General features: G+C 35.2%; 1 protein-coding gene across 1 annotated transcript in view; it reads left to right on the top strand.

Moving 5' to 3' along the window:
* The first annotated feature begins 646 nt into the window (after positions 1-646).
* LOC122794819 (alpha-2-macroglobulin-like protein 1) overlaps positions 647-17,067 on the top strand; it is a 989,874-nt gene continuing 973,453 nt past the window's right edge. Inside the window, exon 1 of the mRNA XM_044063423.1 lies at positions 647-765. Within this exon, the coding sequence (XP_043919358.1) occupies positions 701-765 (65 nt within the window). The 5' untranslated portion in view covers positions 647-700. The remainder of the gene's footprint in view (positions 766-17,067) is intronic.

Raw genomic sequence — 17,067 nt, 5'->3', positions numbered from 1 at the left:
CTGTTTACAGACAGAAAACATATGTGGCTGGTTAAAATGCATTGTGCCTTAATATCTGTATCATGTGGTTGGCCAGGTGTCTGAATCCTCAGGGCATGGAAAAAGATGAGAATCTTAATATTGTGCAGAGGGGTATGTTACACCGTGGCTTTCTTATGAGAAATGTTGATAGTGTGGGTTCTCTACATTTTTTGAATTATTCGTTAGATAACTAGAAATTCTGGTTTTAGGTATGGTACTGTAACTGTAGGCATTTCTGACTTCTGTTGTCCTTTTTGTCTTTATTTTCTTTGCCAAATGAATCTTCACTGTTATTGAGGTTGCAATCATATAATTTTATATTAATTTATGCTAGAATAAACTCTTTACTTTTTTATTCACTTTTTGGTGTTCCTGTGCAATACAGAGGTAAAATACAAAGTTTTTCTTTTGCACTTTCTAGCTTTCATCTGTCCTTCTTGATGTCTCTGCCACTTTCACTCTCACTTTTACACTAAATTCTTTGTTGCCTCTTCAAATGTTTGCTACGTTCCTTTTCACCTATAAGGAAGGTGGGCGTACCAACTAAGAAATAGGCACTCCTTGTATCCTTCCCATAAAACAGGATGCCACACAGGAACGCACTGCTCAGAGTCTGAGTAGCTCAGCCATTCCCTTCTGCTTTCAGGTGCACACAGGTGCACAGGTCGTATCTGCAGCAATGTGGTATGAAGTGCTGATTTCTTGTTTGCTGCTGCAAGTGGTAGAAAATGCTAAGTCACAACCGTGAGTAAAAAATATTCAAATATGCTCTTTCCTTAATAATACTGAGCTTGGAAGTCTAAAATATGTTCAGTCAGCTGGAGGTATAGCTTGGAATCTTTTATAAATGAAATATGTGAAAAACTCACAATATGGGATACTGTGGCTCCTTATCGGGAATGTCTTTAAAATTAAAATATAATTTCAGACCTTTCGTTTGCCAAGTTCTTATGCTATATGAAAATATAACTTAGCAAAATCATTATTGGAAAACAAATATGACTCATGGGGTGTGACTGTGAGATTAGAACCTGTGGGCAAGAAACAGATATGACTTTTATCATGGTGTGAGTTAGACAGAAGCAATATTATTTTATTCTATGTTTAGAATATGCATATTTTAAAAATGTGCAGCTTTGAAACTGGGATCGGTGAGGAGTATTAATCTGTTTTATACTAAATGTTTTCTTAATTTTAAAGTTTTCACTTGCACAAGGACAAAGCTTATTTCATAGTATGTCCCACAAGCAGGTAAGCTAACTATTTTGCTTCAGATAATTCAGAATGTTTCAAAACATCTAGCTAAGTTGAAAACATGTTGTATATTTCTAGGTAAATGGTGAATATGTAAAGTTTGTAAAACTGTATGCTCTCAGCTAACCATGAAATAAATGGATGACAAGACACGTCTTAAAATGAAGTCTAAGACCTTGAACAAAAACTGAAAATTCTCAGCTTAATCAATTACCATTTTTAACTGTGAGCTCTCCCTGTCTATGATTTATAATTTACATGTGCCTTTATATGAAACATAAGGCTATGGAATGCAGTGATTGTCCATTAAAACATTTTCCTTTATTTCTCTAATTTCTGAGCTATGTCCTTTTTTATTTACTTATTGTGTTAGTTAAATGGTTGAATGGGATGGTACAAGATCCTTTTCAACAATTCCCAGGCAAATAAAGCTTAATCTGACAGTTGCAATAATATTTAACATTTGTACACATACAGAAGATGTACAAAAATTTACGAGTCATACTAAATGGTAAGTCGAGTTCAAAGTACAATCAGTCTTGGCATATACAATAGATACATTATATATATTTTGGTTACAACAGATGTATCTTAAGTTGGCAGAAGGACTACATGTCCATCAATAGCTGAAACAGCCTAATTCATAATTACAGTAGCTGAATCAGTGAGTTAACCAGTATTTTAAATTTCATACATACATTTGTATTATTTTGTTATATGTTCTTTTAACTTTTTCTTAAGTCCAGATAAATCTTTTCACAAGATTACTGTGATACATACTAGTATATTACAGTGATGGGCTAGTCACCTCCATCTTCCTGTTGCTCACTCAGGGTAACCACCCCTCCCTTACTCTTGATACATACTGGTATATTACAGTGATGGGCTAGTCACCTCCATCTTCCTGTTGCTCGCTCAGGGTAACCACCCCTCCCTTACTCTTGATACATACTGGTATATTACAGTGATGGGCTAGTCACCTCCATCTTCCTGTTGCTCACTCAGGGTAACCACCCCTCCCTTACTCTTGATACATACTGGTATATTACAGTGATGGGTAGTCACCTCCATCTTCCTGTTGCTCACTCAGGGTAACCACCCCTCCCTTACTCTTGATACATACTGATATATTACAGTGATGGGCTAGTCACCTCCATCTTCCTGTTGCTCGCTCAGGGTAACCACCCCTCCCTTACTCTTGATACATACTGGTATATTACAGTGATGGGTAGTCACCTCCATCTTCCTGTTGCTCGCTCAGGGTAACCACCCCTCCCTTACTCTTGATACATACTGGTATATTACAGTGATGGGTAGTCACCTCCATCTTCCTGTTGCTCGCTCAGGGTAACCACCCTCCCTTACTCTTGATACATACTGGTATATTACAGTGATGGGTAGTCACCTCCATCTTCCTGTTGCTCACTCAGGGTAACCACCCCTCCCTTACTCTTGATACATACTGATATATTACAGTGATGGGCTAGTCACCTCCATCTTCCTGTTGCTCGCTCAGGGTAACCACCTCCCTTACTCTTGATACATACTGATATATTACAGTGATGGGTAGTCACCTCCATCTTCCTGTTGCTCACTCAGGGTAACCACCCCTCCCTTACTCTCAGGCAGTTAATCTCTCTTCGTCTTGCAAGTCTCCTTCTTCATACCCCTCTCTTCCTCTCAACAATTAATCCTTCTAAATATGGACACTTGGGGTATACGTTATACTACTAAAATACTATTTCATACTAGATGTTATTTAGTTGCACAGTTTATGCTGTTTCATCCTTCTACCTGTATATTTTTTTTCTTAGCTCATCTTAACCATAGGTGTTGTCATTTTAAAGTATTGTTATCATAACTTGTTTTATTGTAAAATGTAAATTGTAATGCTTCTGTACCTGTGAAACTGTACTTTATTAATTTTTGTTATATAGGGTCATTTCTTCCTGGGCCTCAATTGAAAAAGGAGTGATGTCCAGTCAGACTTTCCCTGTGACCAAATGTAAAATAAATATAAAATATATTAATCATAGTCATTAATCATAACTAAGAATGCCAAAAATGTACAGATGTAAAAATGCATCAATAAAGGTATTTTATCCATTTCTAAACCTGGCAGTTGTTTGTAAAACTTGAATCTAATGTGTTTGTCTCAAACTATGTAGTTACGTAATCCAAGGAAGCAATAAGCAGTTAAGTAAGAACATGGCATACAGTGACTTTAATCTGATATGTGCGCTCATCCCAACCCCAGAGTGCTATACTTACCAAAAACACAGGCACAAATGTAAATATACTGTCTGCATATGTGAACTAAACTAGTCTATTTCACAGTTAATGAGAATATTTTATTAATTTACAGAAGTGAAATATGAAAGATCATTAATGGATAAACAAACTGCTACTTAACATGTGTGTGTGCAGCATGAGTCCCTACTGAGATATTGTAAGTTGTTTGAAAATATAAGAATTATTTGCTATATTTATTCTATTTATATAAAAGAAAATGCATATAATAATATAAATACAATATATTATTATATGTTTATCTGTATAAGTATACAATTATTATAATTGTATAATGATTTATTATAGAAGTATACACTTATTGCTATCATAATTATAATTATAGTCATATATATATTCACACATATAATTATACTAATATTTATAATCATATAATAATATAATAAAAATATAATACTATGTTTCCCTATGATGTAGAATTCTTATGATATACATAATTTCTGTTTATGTCCTTTTCCAAAGCTTGTAAAATTTGTCTGTGGAGCTTTTCTTCCCAGGGCTCTGCTGAAAATGGGCTTATCACACAGTTGGACTATCCCAGTTAACAAATATTAAAGAAATAAATAAATAGTAATATAAATACATAGAATAATATTACCTACACACACACACACACACACACACACACACACACACACACACACACACACACACACACACACATATACATACATATATATATATATATATATATATATATATATATATATATATATATAAGTATGTATGTATGAGTACATGTATATATTTATTTATTGGTATTTGTTAACTGGAATGGTCTAACTGGGTTAGTAGATCCTTTTCAGCAGAGTCCTGGGGAGAAACGTTCAATAGTAAACAAAATTATAGTTTATATCATTTGCAGTTATTTGAGTAAGCAACATATTTACAAATTGATTACAGCAAGTATATTAACAAGAGTACTGAAACATGAACTTTAAGTGATGATGACAATTAGAAAACACTACTTAACTAACAGAATTTGTTACTGAGTAGGAGAGGAAAAAGTGGGAAAGATTGGGTAAAAAACAAGAGAAATAAAGAATGGTTCAGAAGTTACTCCTCAAATGGGGTAGTACTGAGTTGTTAATAGAGTGAAGCACACTGGAATGTAACCGAGGTGCAGTAGGCAGAACCGAGTTTGTTAAGCATTATCAGTGATATGGTGTGGCACAGAAAGGAATCCAGTTTAAAACCTAGAATTTAATGAGTATTGTGCCGAATGGGTTAGCATTTCCACTTCCTTGGTAAGATTTATGGTTCCAAGCTAAGGATGCAACCACATGAAGTTAGAGCAGAAATTCCCTGAGTTTCAGTCCTTATACATACTTCTCAACTGTCCAGATTTTCACAGAATGTCCAGATTTTTGCCTCATATTTTTGGTTTGTTTCTCATAAAATTTGTGGTTTTCTGGAAAATCATTAGGATGATCTGAAGACTGAAGTCACCAAATAATGACATACATTTGAGTTTCAGACTTTGTATCCTTCAGAAAATGTATGTTAACACAAAACCTGCTGCTTTAGCAACTTTCTAAGTTTTAAGAGCAATATTTAAAATCTGTCCCTATTTTTGGGCCTCTGCCCCCCTCCCCATTTTGTCAGGCTGTGTCCAGCTTTCTTGCACTAAGACATTGAGAGGTAAGGATCTATATAATTTTCAGTATACATAAGTAAAGAGCTGAAAGTGCTAGAACTGCCAACCGAGTTATACTTCAATAACAGATGGAAAAATGAGAAAACGAAAATTTAACTTTAAATTGCCATTAGACCACTGCTCAACATTTCAAAATACAAATTATTTAAAATTAAATTGAAAAAGAGTACCCGTAAAACAAATGGGATTTCTTCATCATGGTAGCTGAATGCACAAACATACTTGTTTCTTTACGATCTTTAATTTCTTGGGAACAATGGCTATAGAGGCTGTAATCTTTCATGAGTTGCATCAGGCATATCTTTAAAAACTAAAGTCACACAAGTGTCCATATTTCTTCACTTTGCAGGAGACAGTGCAGCAAAACATTTGACACATTTAATATTAATATAGATCAGTAAACTAGCATGGCAGTCATTATACACAACATTTAATATTAACATAGATCAGTAAACTAGCATGGCAGTCATTATACACAACATTTAATATTAATATAGATCAGTAAACTAGCATGGCAGTCATTATACACAAAATTTAATATTAATATAGATCAGTAAACTAGTGTGGCAGTCGTTATACACAATTTAATATTAATATAGATCAGTAAACTAGCTTGGCAGTTATTATACACTAAATTTAATATTAATATAGATCAGTAAACTAGCTTGGCAGTCATACAAAATTTCATATTAATATAGATCAGTAAACTAGCTTGGCAGTCGGGTCTATATTAGAACACCAAAACCTCAATTACGTGAATCCCTAAATGCAGACACATAGCAAACTGCAAGAACACCGAACGTCTTGAAAATATCGAATTGCCATACCCTTATCCGGTATAGCTCCCTAACGTAAATTTGCAATAGTTACTGACCTTAGGGTTAGGGTGCGGGTTAAGGTAAGTGCATACATAGTATATAGTAATACATGCAGCCTACACTTTAGGGTTAGAAGTACGGTTAAGTTAAGTGCATATATAGTAATATAGTTGTGTAGCTGAATGTATACATAAATTATACTTTTCCCGTACTTGGGTGTTGTTTGTTTATAGCTAGATAACTTTGTGTGTAGTGCATGTTTGATTAGGATATGGGATATATGGGTGAAGTGTAGATATGGGGAAGTGTGGATTATTTATTTTGTTTGGGTAGGTAGTACGTAGCAGGTGCTGGAGTTGGCCAACTATGGCAATTCGATATTTCTAATTTTGTGCTTCAGGACGTTTGGTGTTCTTACGGTTCGCTATTTATGTGTCGGCATTTAGGGACTCATGTAAGTGAGGTTTCAATGTTTTAATATAGACTCTGTCAGTCATTAAACACAAAATTTAATATTAATATAGATCAGTAAACTAGCTTGGCAGTCGTTATACACAAAATTTAATATTAATATAAATCAGTAAACTAGCTTGGCAGTCATTATACTAAAATTTAATATTAATATAGATCAGTAAACTAAGCGTGGCAAAATTTTAAAATTTTACTAGCTAAGATTTAAACAATTAATATAGATCAGAACCCTGCACCTTTGGGGGTTTCACCCCAGGGAGTAACCACCCCTCCCTTACTCTTGATACATACTGATATATTACAGTGATGGGCTAGTCACCTCCATCTTCCTGTTGCTCACTCAGGGTAACCACCCCTCCCTTACTCTTGATACATACTGATATATTACAGTGATGGGTAGTCACCTCCATCTTCCTGTTGCTCACTCAGGGTAACCACCCCTCCCTTACTCTTGATACATACTGGTATATTACAGTGATGGGCTAGTCACCTCCATCTTCCTGTTGCTCACTCAGGGTAACCACCCCTCCCTTACTCTTGATACATACTGATATATTACAGTGATGGGCTAGTCACCTCCATCTAGTATATTACAGTGATGGGCTAGTCACCTCCATCTTCCTGTTGCTCGCTCAGGGTAACCACCCCTCCCTTACTCTTGATACATACTGGTATATTACAGTGATGGGTAGTCACCTCCATCTTCCTGTTGCTCGCTCAGGGTAACCACCCCTCCCTTACTCTTGATACATACTGGTATATTACAGTGATGGGCTAGTCACCTCCATCTTCCTGTTGCTCACTCAGGGTAACCACCCCTCCCTTACTCTCGATACATACTGGTATATTACAGTGATGGGTAGTCACCTCCATCTTCCTGTTGCTCGCTCAGGGTAACCACCCCTCCCTTACTCTTGATACATACTGGTATATTACAGTGATGGGTAGTCACCTCCATCTTCCTGTTGCTCGCTCAGGGTAACCACCCCTCCCTTACTCTTGATACATACTGGTATATTACAGTGATGGGTAGTCACCTCCATCTTCCTGTTGCTCACTCAGGGTAACCACCCCTCCCTTACTCTTGATACATACTGGTATATTACAGTGATGGGTAGTCACCTCCATCTTCCTGTTGCTCGCTCAGGGTAACCACCCCTCCCTTACTCTTGATACATACTGGTATATTACAGTGATGGGTAGTCACCTCCATCTTCCTGTTGCTCGCTCAGGGTAACCACCCCTCCCTTACTCTTGATACATACTGGTATATTACAGTGATGGGCTAGTCACCTCCATCTTCCTGTTGCTCGCTCAGGGTAACCACCCCTCCCTTACTCTTGATACATACTGGTATATTACAGTGATGGGTAGTCACCTCCATCTTCCTGTTGCTCGCTCAGGGTAACCACCCCTCCCTTACTCTCAGGCAGTTAATGTCTCTTCATCTTGCAAGTCTCCTTCTTCATACCCCTCTCTTCCTCTCAACAATTAATCCTTCTAAATATGGACACTTGGGGTATACGTTACACTACTAAAATACTATTTCATACTAGATGTTATTTAGTTGCACAGTTTATGCTGTTTCATCCTTCTACCTGTATATTTTTTTTCTTAGCTCATCTTAACCATAGGTGTTGTCATTTTAAAGTATTGTTATCATAACTTGTTTTATTGTAAAATGAAAAATGCAATGCTTCTGTACCTGTGAAACTGTACTTTATTAATTTTTGTTATATAGGGGCATTTCTTCCTGGACCTCAATTGAAAAAGGACTGATGTCCAGTCAGACTTTCCCTGTGACCAAATGTAAAATAAATATAAAATATATTAATCATAGTCATTAATCATAACTAAGAATGCCAAAAATGTACAGATGTAAAAATGCATCAATAAAGGTATTTTATCCATTTCTAAACCTGGCAGTTGTTTGTAAAACTTGAATCTAATGTGTTTGTCTCAAACTATGTAGTTACGTAATCCAAGGAAGCAATAAGCAGTTAAGTAAGAACATGGCATACAGTGACTTTAATCTGATATGTGCGCTCATCCCAACCCCAGAGTGCTATACTTACCAAAAACACAGGCACAAATGTAAATATACTGTCTGCATATGTGAACTAAACTAGTCTATTTCACAGTTAATGAGAATATTTTATTAATTTACAGAAGTGAAATATGAAAGATCACTAATGGATAAACAAACTGCTACTTAACATGTGTGTGTGTGCAGCATGAGTCCCTACTGAGATATTGTAAGTTGTTTGAAAATATAAGAATTATTTGCTATATTTATTCTATTTATATAAAAGAAAATGCATATAATAATATAAATACAATATATTATTATATGTTTATCTGTATAAGTATACAATTATTATAATTGTATAATGATTTATTGTAGAAGTATACACTTATTGCTATCATAATTATAATTATAGTCATATATATATTCACACATATAATTATACTAATATTTATAATCATATAATAATATAATAAAAATATAATACTATGTTTCCCTATGATGTAGAATTCTTATGATATACATAATTTCTGTTTATGTCCTTTTCCAAAGCTTGTAAAATTTGTCTGTGGAGCTTTTCTTCCCAGGGCTCTGCTGAAAATGGGCTTATCACACAGTCGGACTATCCCAGTTAACAAATATTAAATAAATAAATAAATAAATAGTAATATAAATACATAGAATAATATTACCTATACACACACACACACACACACACACACACACACGCACACACACACACACACACACACACACACACATATATACATACATATATATATATATATATATATATATATATATATATATATATATAAGTTGATGTATGTATGAGTACATGTATATATTTATTTATTGGTATTTGTTAACTGGAATGGTCTAACTGGGTTAGTAGATCCTTTTCAGCAGAGTCCTGGGGAGAAACGTTCAATAGTAAACAAAATTATAGTTTATATCATTTGCAGTTATTTGTGTAAGCAACATATTTACAAATTGATTACAGCAAGTATATTAACAAGAGTACTGAAACATGAACTTTAAGTGATGATGACAATTAGAAAACACTACTTAACTAACAGAATTTGTTACTGAGTAGGAGAGGAAAAAGTGGGAAAGATAGGGTAATAAACAAGAGAAATAAAGAATGGTTCAGAAGTTACTCCTCAAATGGGGTAGTACTGAGTTGTTAATAGAGTGAAGCACACTGGAATGTAACCGAGGTGCAGTAGGCAGAACCGAGTTTGTTAAGCATTATCAGTGATATGGTGTGGCACAGAAAGGAATCCAGTTTAAAACCTAGAATTGAATGAGTATTGTGCCGAATGGGTTAGCATTTCCACTTCCTTGGTAAGATTTATGGTTCCAAGCTAAGGATGCAACCACATGAAGTTAGAGCAGAAATTCCCTGAGTTTCAGTCCTTTGCTTTGTATTGATCTATACATACTTCTCAACTGTCCAGATTTTCACAGAATGTCCAGATTTCTTCCCCATATTTTGGTTTGTTTCTCATAAAATTTGTGGTTTTCTGGCAAATCATTAGGATGATCTGAAGACTGAAGTCTCCAAATAATGACATACATTTGAGTTTCAGACTTTGTATCCTTCAGAAAATGTATGTTAACACAAAACCTGCTGCTTTAGCAACTTTCTAAGTTTTTAGAGCAATATTTAAAATCTGTCCCTATTTTTGGGCCTCTACCCCCCTCCCCATTTTGTCGGGCTGTGTCCAGCTTTCTTGCGCTAAGACATTGAGAGGTAAGGATCTATATAATTTTCAGTATACATAAGTAAAGAGCTGAAAGTGCTAGAACTGCCAACCGAGTTATACTTCAATAACAGATGTAAAAATGAGAAAACGAAAATTTAACTTTAAATTGCCATTAGACCACTGCTCAACATTTCAAAATACAAATGATTTAAAATTAAATTGAAAAAGAGTACCAGTAAAACAAATGGGATTTCTTCATCATGGTAGCTGAATGCACAACATACTTGTTTCTTAACGATCTTTAATTTCTTGGGAACAATGGCTATAGAGGCTGTAATCTTTCATGAGTTGCATCAGGCATATCTTTAAAAACTAAAGTCACACAAGTGCCCATATTTCTTCACTTTGCAGGAAACAGTGCAGCAAAGCATTTGACACATTTAATATTAATATAGATCAGTAAACTAGCATGGCAGTCATTATACACAAAATTTAATATTAATATAGATCAGTAAACTAGCATGGCAGTCATTATACACAAAATTTAATATTAATATAAATCAGTAAACTAGTGTGGCAGTCGTTATACACAATTTAATATTAATATAGATCAGTAAACTAGCTTGGCAGTTATTATACACTAAATTTAATATTAATATAGATCAGTAAACTAGCTTGGCAGTCATACAAAATTTCATATTAATATAGATCAGTAAACTAGCTTGGCAGTCGGGTCTATATTAGAACACCAAAACCTCAATTACGTGAATCCCTAAATGCAGACACATAGCAAACTGCAAGAACACCGAACGTCTTGAAAATATCGAATTGCCATACCCTTATCCGGTATAGCTCCCTAACGTAAATTTGCAATAGTTACTGACCTTAGGGTTAGGGTGCAGGTTAAGGTAAGTGCATAAATAGTATATAGTAATGCATGCAACCTACACTTTAGGGTTAGAAGTAGGGTTAAGTTAAGTGCATATATAGTAATATAGTTGTGTAGCTGAATATATACGTAAATTACACTTTTCCCGTACTTGGGTGTTGTTTGTTTATAGCTAGATACATTTGTGTGTAGTGCATGTTTGATTAGGATATGGGATATATGGGTGAAGTGTAGATATGGGGAAGTGTGGATTATTTATTTTATTTGGGTAAGTAGTACGTAGCGGGTGGTGGAGTTGGCCAACTATGGCAATTCGATATTTCTAATTTTGTGCTTCAGGACGTTTGGTGTTCTTCCGGTTCGCTATTTATGTGTCGGCATTTAGAGACTCGCGTAAGTGAGGTTTCAATGTTTTAATATAGACTCTGTCAGTCATTAAACACAAAATTTAATATTAATATAGATCAGTAAACTAGCTTGGCAGTCATTATACACAAAATTTAATATTAATATAAATCAGTAAACTAGCTTGGCAGTCATTATACGCAAAATTTAATATTAATATAGATCAGTAAACTAGCGTGGCAGTCATTATACGCAAAATTTAATATTAATATAGATCAGTAAACTAGCTTCATAGATTCATAGATTAGTCAACCATTATGCCAACCTCCCATCCCACCGCTTGGCAGTCATTATATGCAAAATTGAATATTAATATAGATCAGTAAACTAGCATGGCAGTCATTATACACAAAATGTAATATTAATATAGATCAGTAAACTAGCATGGCAGTCATTATACACAAAATTGAATATTAACATAAATCAGTAAACTAGTGTGGCAGTCATTATACACAAAATGCAATATTAATATAGATCAGTAAACTAGCTTGGCAGTCATTATACACAAAATGTAATATTAATATAGATCAGTAAACTAGCGTGGCAGTCATTATACACAAAATGTAATATTAATATAGATCAGTAAACTAGTGTGGCAGTCATTATTCACATGCTCAGCAATAGTGTAACCCTAAGAAAATCTGCCAGATATTCATAAGTTCATAGTATATAAGGCTATAAATCTAGTCATGCAACTCAACTCAATTGCGTCCCTATGTAATACAAACATTTATTAAGAGGCATTTTTTTGTTAGGGTGTTTCTAAAGGTTATGTGGGAGAGAGGGCTATGTTAGTTTGGGCATAGTTACTGTGTTACTGTCTTCCTCTGTCTATTAGAGACATGGAGGCCAGACCCAGGGTGAATTTCAGATTTCTCATCCATTGGTCAAGGTTACAATTAAATAGGGTTAGGGATAGACTCTGGTTCACATGGATAGAGACCTTGTTTTAGAGCACTGGGATCCTCTGAGGCACATATCTGACTCACCAACATGTCCTATTTATGTCACAAGCAAAACATAAATCCTTGGATCTAGTGGCTCTGATGCCATTCATTTTGTGGCTGTGCAAAAGGTCAATCACAAATGGATCCAAGGATTCCATGTATACCAGGCAAAGATCACCTCTCAGTAACTTGAAAAAGACTGGTTACAGAGATAGGGCTTTATATAGGACAATGTGTTTATGCCCTGAAGTCTTCTGGTAAGGGACCTTTGTGGGCATGCCAGCTGTTGCATATGTCTGGTCAGGTACATGTCGAAGAGGGCATTATACTCAATGATGGGTCTGATAAGGGCTGAATAAAGTGCACTATAACTTCCTTGGACATGGATACTATGCCCTTATTTTTAAGCTGAATGACATGGAATGATTTTCTTACTAACTTGGCCGCTTGTTGGTCAAAGGTCAGATTACTGCCTACATATGTTCCCAGAATACTGACTACTGGGTCAACTCTTAGGGGTGTCTTATCTATGGAGTAATTAGCCTAGGTGGCCACTTTTAAAAATCACTGTAATATATTTCTTGGCATTGAGTTTTAATCCATGACTTTGGTACCAGTCATTTGTCAGTCTTAGACCCTGTTGTAAGATGTTTGTGTCATGGGAGGGTCTATGATAGCTCTCAATTTGCAATCCTCCGTGAATGTGGTCAGCCAAAGACCCTTGAGATTAGTCTTTACAACCAAGAAGTAGATGCCATATAGGAGTGATCCCAGCATGGAGCCTTGAAGTACCCTACTGGTGACCAGTCTCTTAGTGGAGGTGATCTCATCAATCATGACTTCCTGGGTCCTGTCTGTGAGCCAGCTGGCAATCCAATAAATTATGTAGGGATTGATGCCCAATTAGGTAAATTTGTAAACTATACCTGAGTGGGGTATTGTATCAAATGCATTGGCTAGGTCCTGGTAAGCAGTATGCACCATTTTCCCCACCTCCATTGCCTTGGTGACATAACTGCTGCCTGTATAATCCATTAAGTTGCAAGTGGGTTTCTTTTAGTAATTTCCACCTCTGTAAAATCTTATAACATATAAATGTAACTACTGTTTGTGTATAAATGTAAATAAAAATGTAACTACTCTCTGTTTGGCTGGAACTTGGTATAATGAAATGTAAGGAAATGCAATTTTTTTCCCTGGGCCTCCACTGAAAATGGGTATTACCCAGTCAGACTTTCCCAGTAGACAGGCAGTAAAAAACAATGCATTTGTTGAGTAGTATTTGCTGAATTTTACATTGGCAACCTTTTTTTAAATGAAAAAAGGAATATTGCAATAAAATGAATAATTATTTTCCCTGAATAGTTGTGAATACCTCTCAACCTCTTAGCACAACAAATCTGGTTGAAGCCTAAAATAATGTTGGGACAAAGGGCCAGAAGTAGAGACAGATTTTAAATATTGTGCTTATAAACATAAAAAGTTGTTGGAAAAACAGAATTTGCGTTAGCATGCATTTTCCAAAGGAAATGAAGTCTGAAACTGAAATGCATGCCATTATTTAGCGATTTCAATCCTCAATGATTTGCCAGCAAACCACAAATTTTATGAGGAGAATAAACAAAAAATATGAGGCAAAAATTTGTACATTCTGCAACAATCTGTATAGTTGAGAGGTATGCATGCTTTAAAATTTAAAAAAATAATGTTCTCTGTAGGAGTCTAATTCTGAACCTTCTACACACTCAAGTATGCCCACATGTACTTACACATATTCGCATACAGGCACTTGCTTCCATTCACATATACTCGTGCACACGAGCACAGTCATATACATGCAGTCACACACTTGCATATGTGCGCTAACACACACTCACATATAGTTACAGACTTGTGTACAGTAATAACTGACATGCACGCACTCATACTCTCTCACATATATTCACAGACTTGTGTACAGTAATAACTCACATACATGCACTCATACACTCTCACATATATTCACAAACTTGTGTACAGTAATAACTCACATACACGCACTCATACGCTCTTACATATATTCACAGACTTGTGTACAGTAATAACTCACATACATGCACTCATACGCTCTCACATATATTCACAGACTTTTGTACAGTAATAACTCACATACACGGACTCATACGCTCTCACATATATTCACAGACTTGTGTACAGTAATAACTCACATACACGCACTCATATACTCACATATATTCACGGACTTGTGTACAGTAATAACTCACATACATGCACTCATACACTCTCACATATATTCGTGTTGTGTAATAACTAACTCATTCACGCATCTTACTCTTACCATATATTCACAGACTTGTGTACACTCACATATATTCACAGACTTGTGTACAGTAATAACTCACATACACGCACTCATATACTCACATATATTCACGGACTTGTGTACAGTAATAACTCACATACATGCACTCATACACTCTCACATATATTCACAGACTTGTGTACAGTAATAACTCACATACACGCACTCATACACTCTCACATATATTCACAGACTTGTGTACAGCAATAACTTACATACACGCACTCATACGCTTTCACATATATTCACAGACTTGTGTACAGTAATAACTCACATACACGCACTCATACACTCTCACATATATTCACAGACTTGTGTACAGTAATAACTCACATACATGCACTCATACGCTCTCACATATATTCACAGACTTGTGTACAGTAATAACTCACATACACGCACTCATATGCTCTCACTATGCAATTCTATATGCTTGTACAGTGCATTATGTTCTTTTCTTAACCTTATGTCTGATAGATGCTTAAACATTCTTTCTTTAAGTCTGCAATTTGTTTTTCCTACATAATATGCAGTACACTGTTGACAAATTGCAATATAGACAACCTTTTGCGTATTACAGTCAGTATACATGCTCAAAAAGTACTTCTTGTTGGTCCTGGGGTGTATACAAGTTTCCTTGTAAAATGTGTTTACAGGCTTTATAATGTAGGCATGGATAAGTTCCCTTCATCTTGATGCCTGGATTTGTAAAATGCATAGGTTATTGACATAGAATATCTTTCAAATTTTTATTTCTTTTAAAAATAAATCTAGGTTGTGTCCCTACAACTCTAGTTTTATTCTCATCAGTTAAAAATAATTCTCCATTTGTCTCTAATTATATTACATATACCACCTATATCATTACTGTATGTTAAACTTGTTTTCAAAGCTTCATTAGCTTTTTGGACCTCTGCATCTACCTTATTAGGCCATTTTTTACCTCTGTGTAACCATGGTTTTGCCCTTTGTTTTCTATAGAGACTGCTGTTGTCCATTTCCTTTTTTCAGTAGATTTTTGCTAGCACTTGTAGTCTTCAACTCACACATAGATCAAATCATACATCCTACACATAGTCAAATGCTGCCATTCCTATAAACACAACACAGTTGTCAAGAGAGCGACTACGCATGAGTTTTGCCTTGATTAATGTGCACATTTATAGCTCTCAACTGTCCCTGATTTTCAGGGACGTCCCTGATTTTGACTCAAATTTTAGCTCTGTCCCTCTTATTCCCTCCTAAAACTAGTGACTTTTGGAGGAAAGGTGGTGAATTACACTTAATGAATAATGACAATAAATAAGATAAAATAAGTTATAGACTTCTTTTACTTCAGAAAATGTGTATTAATTCATATGCTTTGATTCTGTCAATGTTTCAAGTTAATAGCACTAATATTTTAAAAGTGTCCCTGATTGTCCCTGATTTTTTCTTGACTTGTCCCTGATTTTGTTGAAATTTGTCCCCGATTGGTTGAGAGGTCTGTGTCCCTCATTTTGCATCTGTTATAGTTCAACATCTGTAAGAATGGTTAGCAGTGTATTCTACTACTCATATGTATTCAAAGTGACAGTTCTGTTTATTTTCCAGTTCATTCTGGATTGTAGTTCATAAATACATGGCACGTGTGAACAGTTACACTTTGTACCATTCACAACATGCATGTTGCAGCCAAAAGTGATTGTTTCCTGAATTACTACTATTACTGGAATGATTTTAGAGGTGTGCAAGGATCTTATCAATATGTCCTCAATTTTGTGTGTACATTGTCATTACAACTTCATTAGGGCTTGATTCATATGTATAAGGCAAGTAAAGAATTAAACTTCTTTAACTTATATGTGTATTCAAACATCAATTCTGTACACACTTGTTAATGAATCCCCAGGATGGTTATATACTCATTGAAAAGAAATAAAAAAATGAATATGCCCTCCTACGGGTCATGAATAACTTTGGAAGTTGCCCTATGACTTACTGAGGGTGGAGAACCCTTACCATGTACAAAAGCTGTGTACTTACTTTAATGTTTGATGTGTAACAGTTGGTCCACACTTAGTAACAACCCATGCTACCTTCCTTTTTCTTGGAAGAAGGTCTTGTGTGTGTTACGTTATTTTACTTTATTGTGTATAATCTCATATTTAAAGAGACAGAGAGAGATACAGTGCAATAGTGAATGGGCTGGTAACGTA

Source organism: Protopterus annectens, chromosome 2.part1, assembly GCF_019279795.1.
Source record: "Protopterus annectens isolate FY-2018-M chromosome 2.part1, PAN1.0, whole genome shotgun sequence".
Lineage (NCBI taxonomy): Eukaryota > Metazoa > Chordata > Ceratodontiformes > Protopteridae > Protopterus > Protopterus annectens.
The sequence above is the reverse complement of the archived record's forward strand: the minus strand, read 5'-3'. Positions and strand labels throughout refer to the sequence as shown.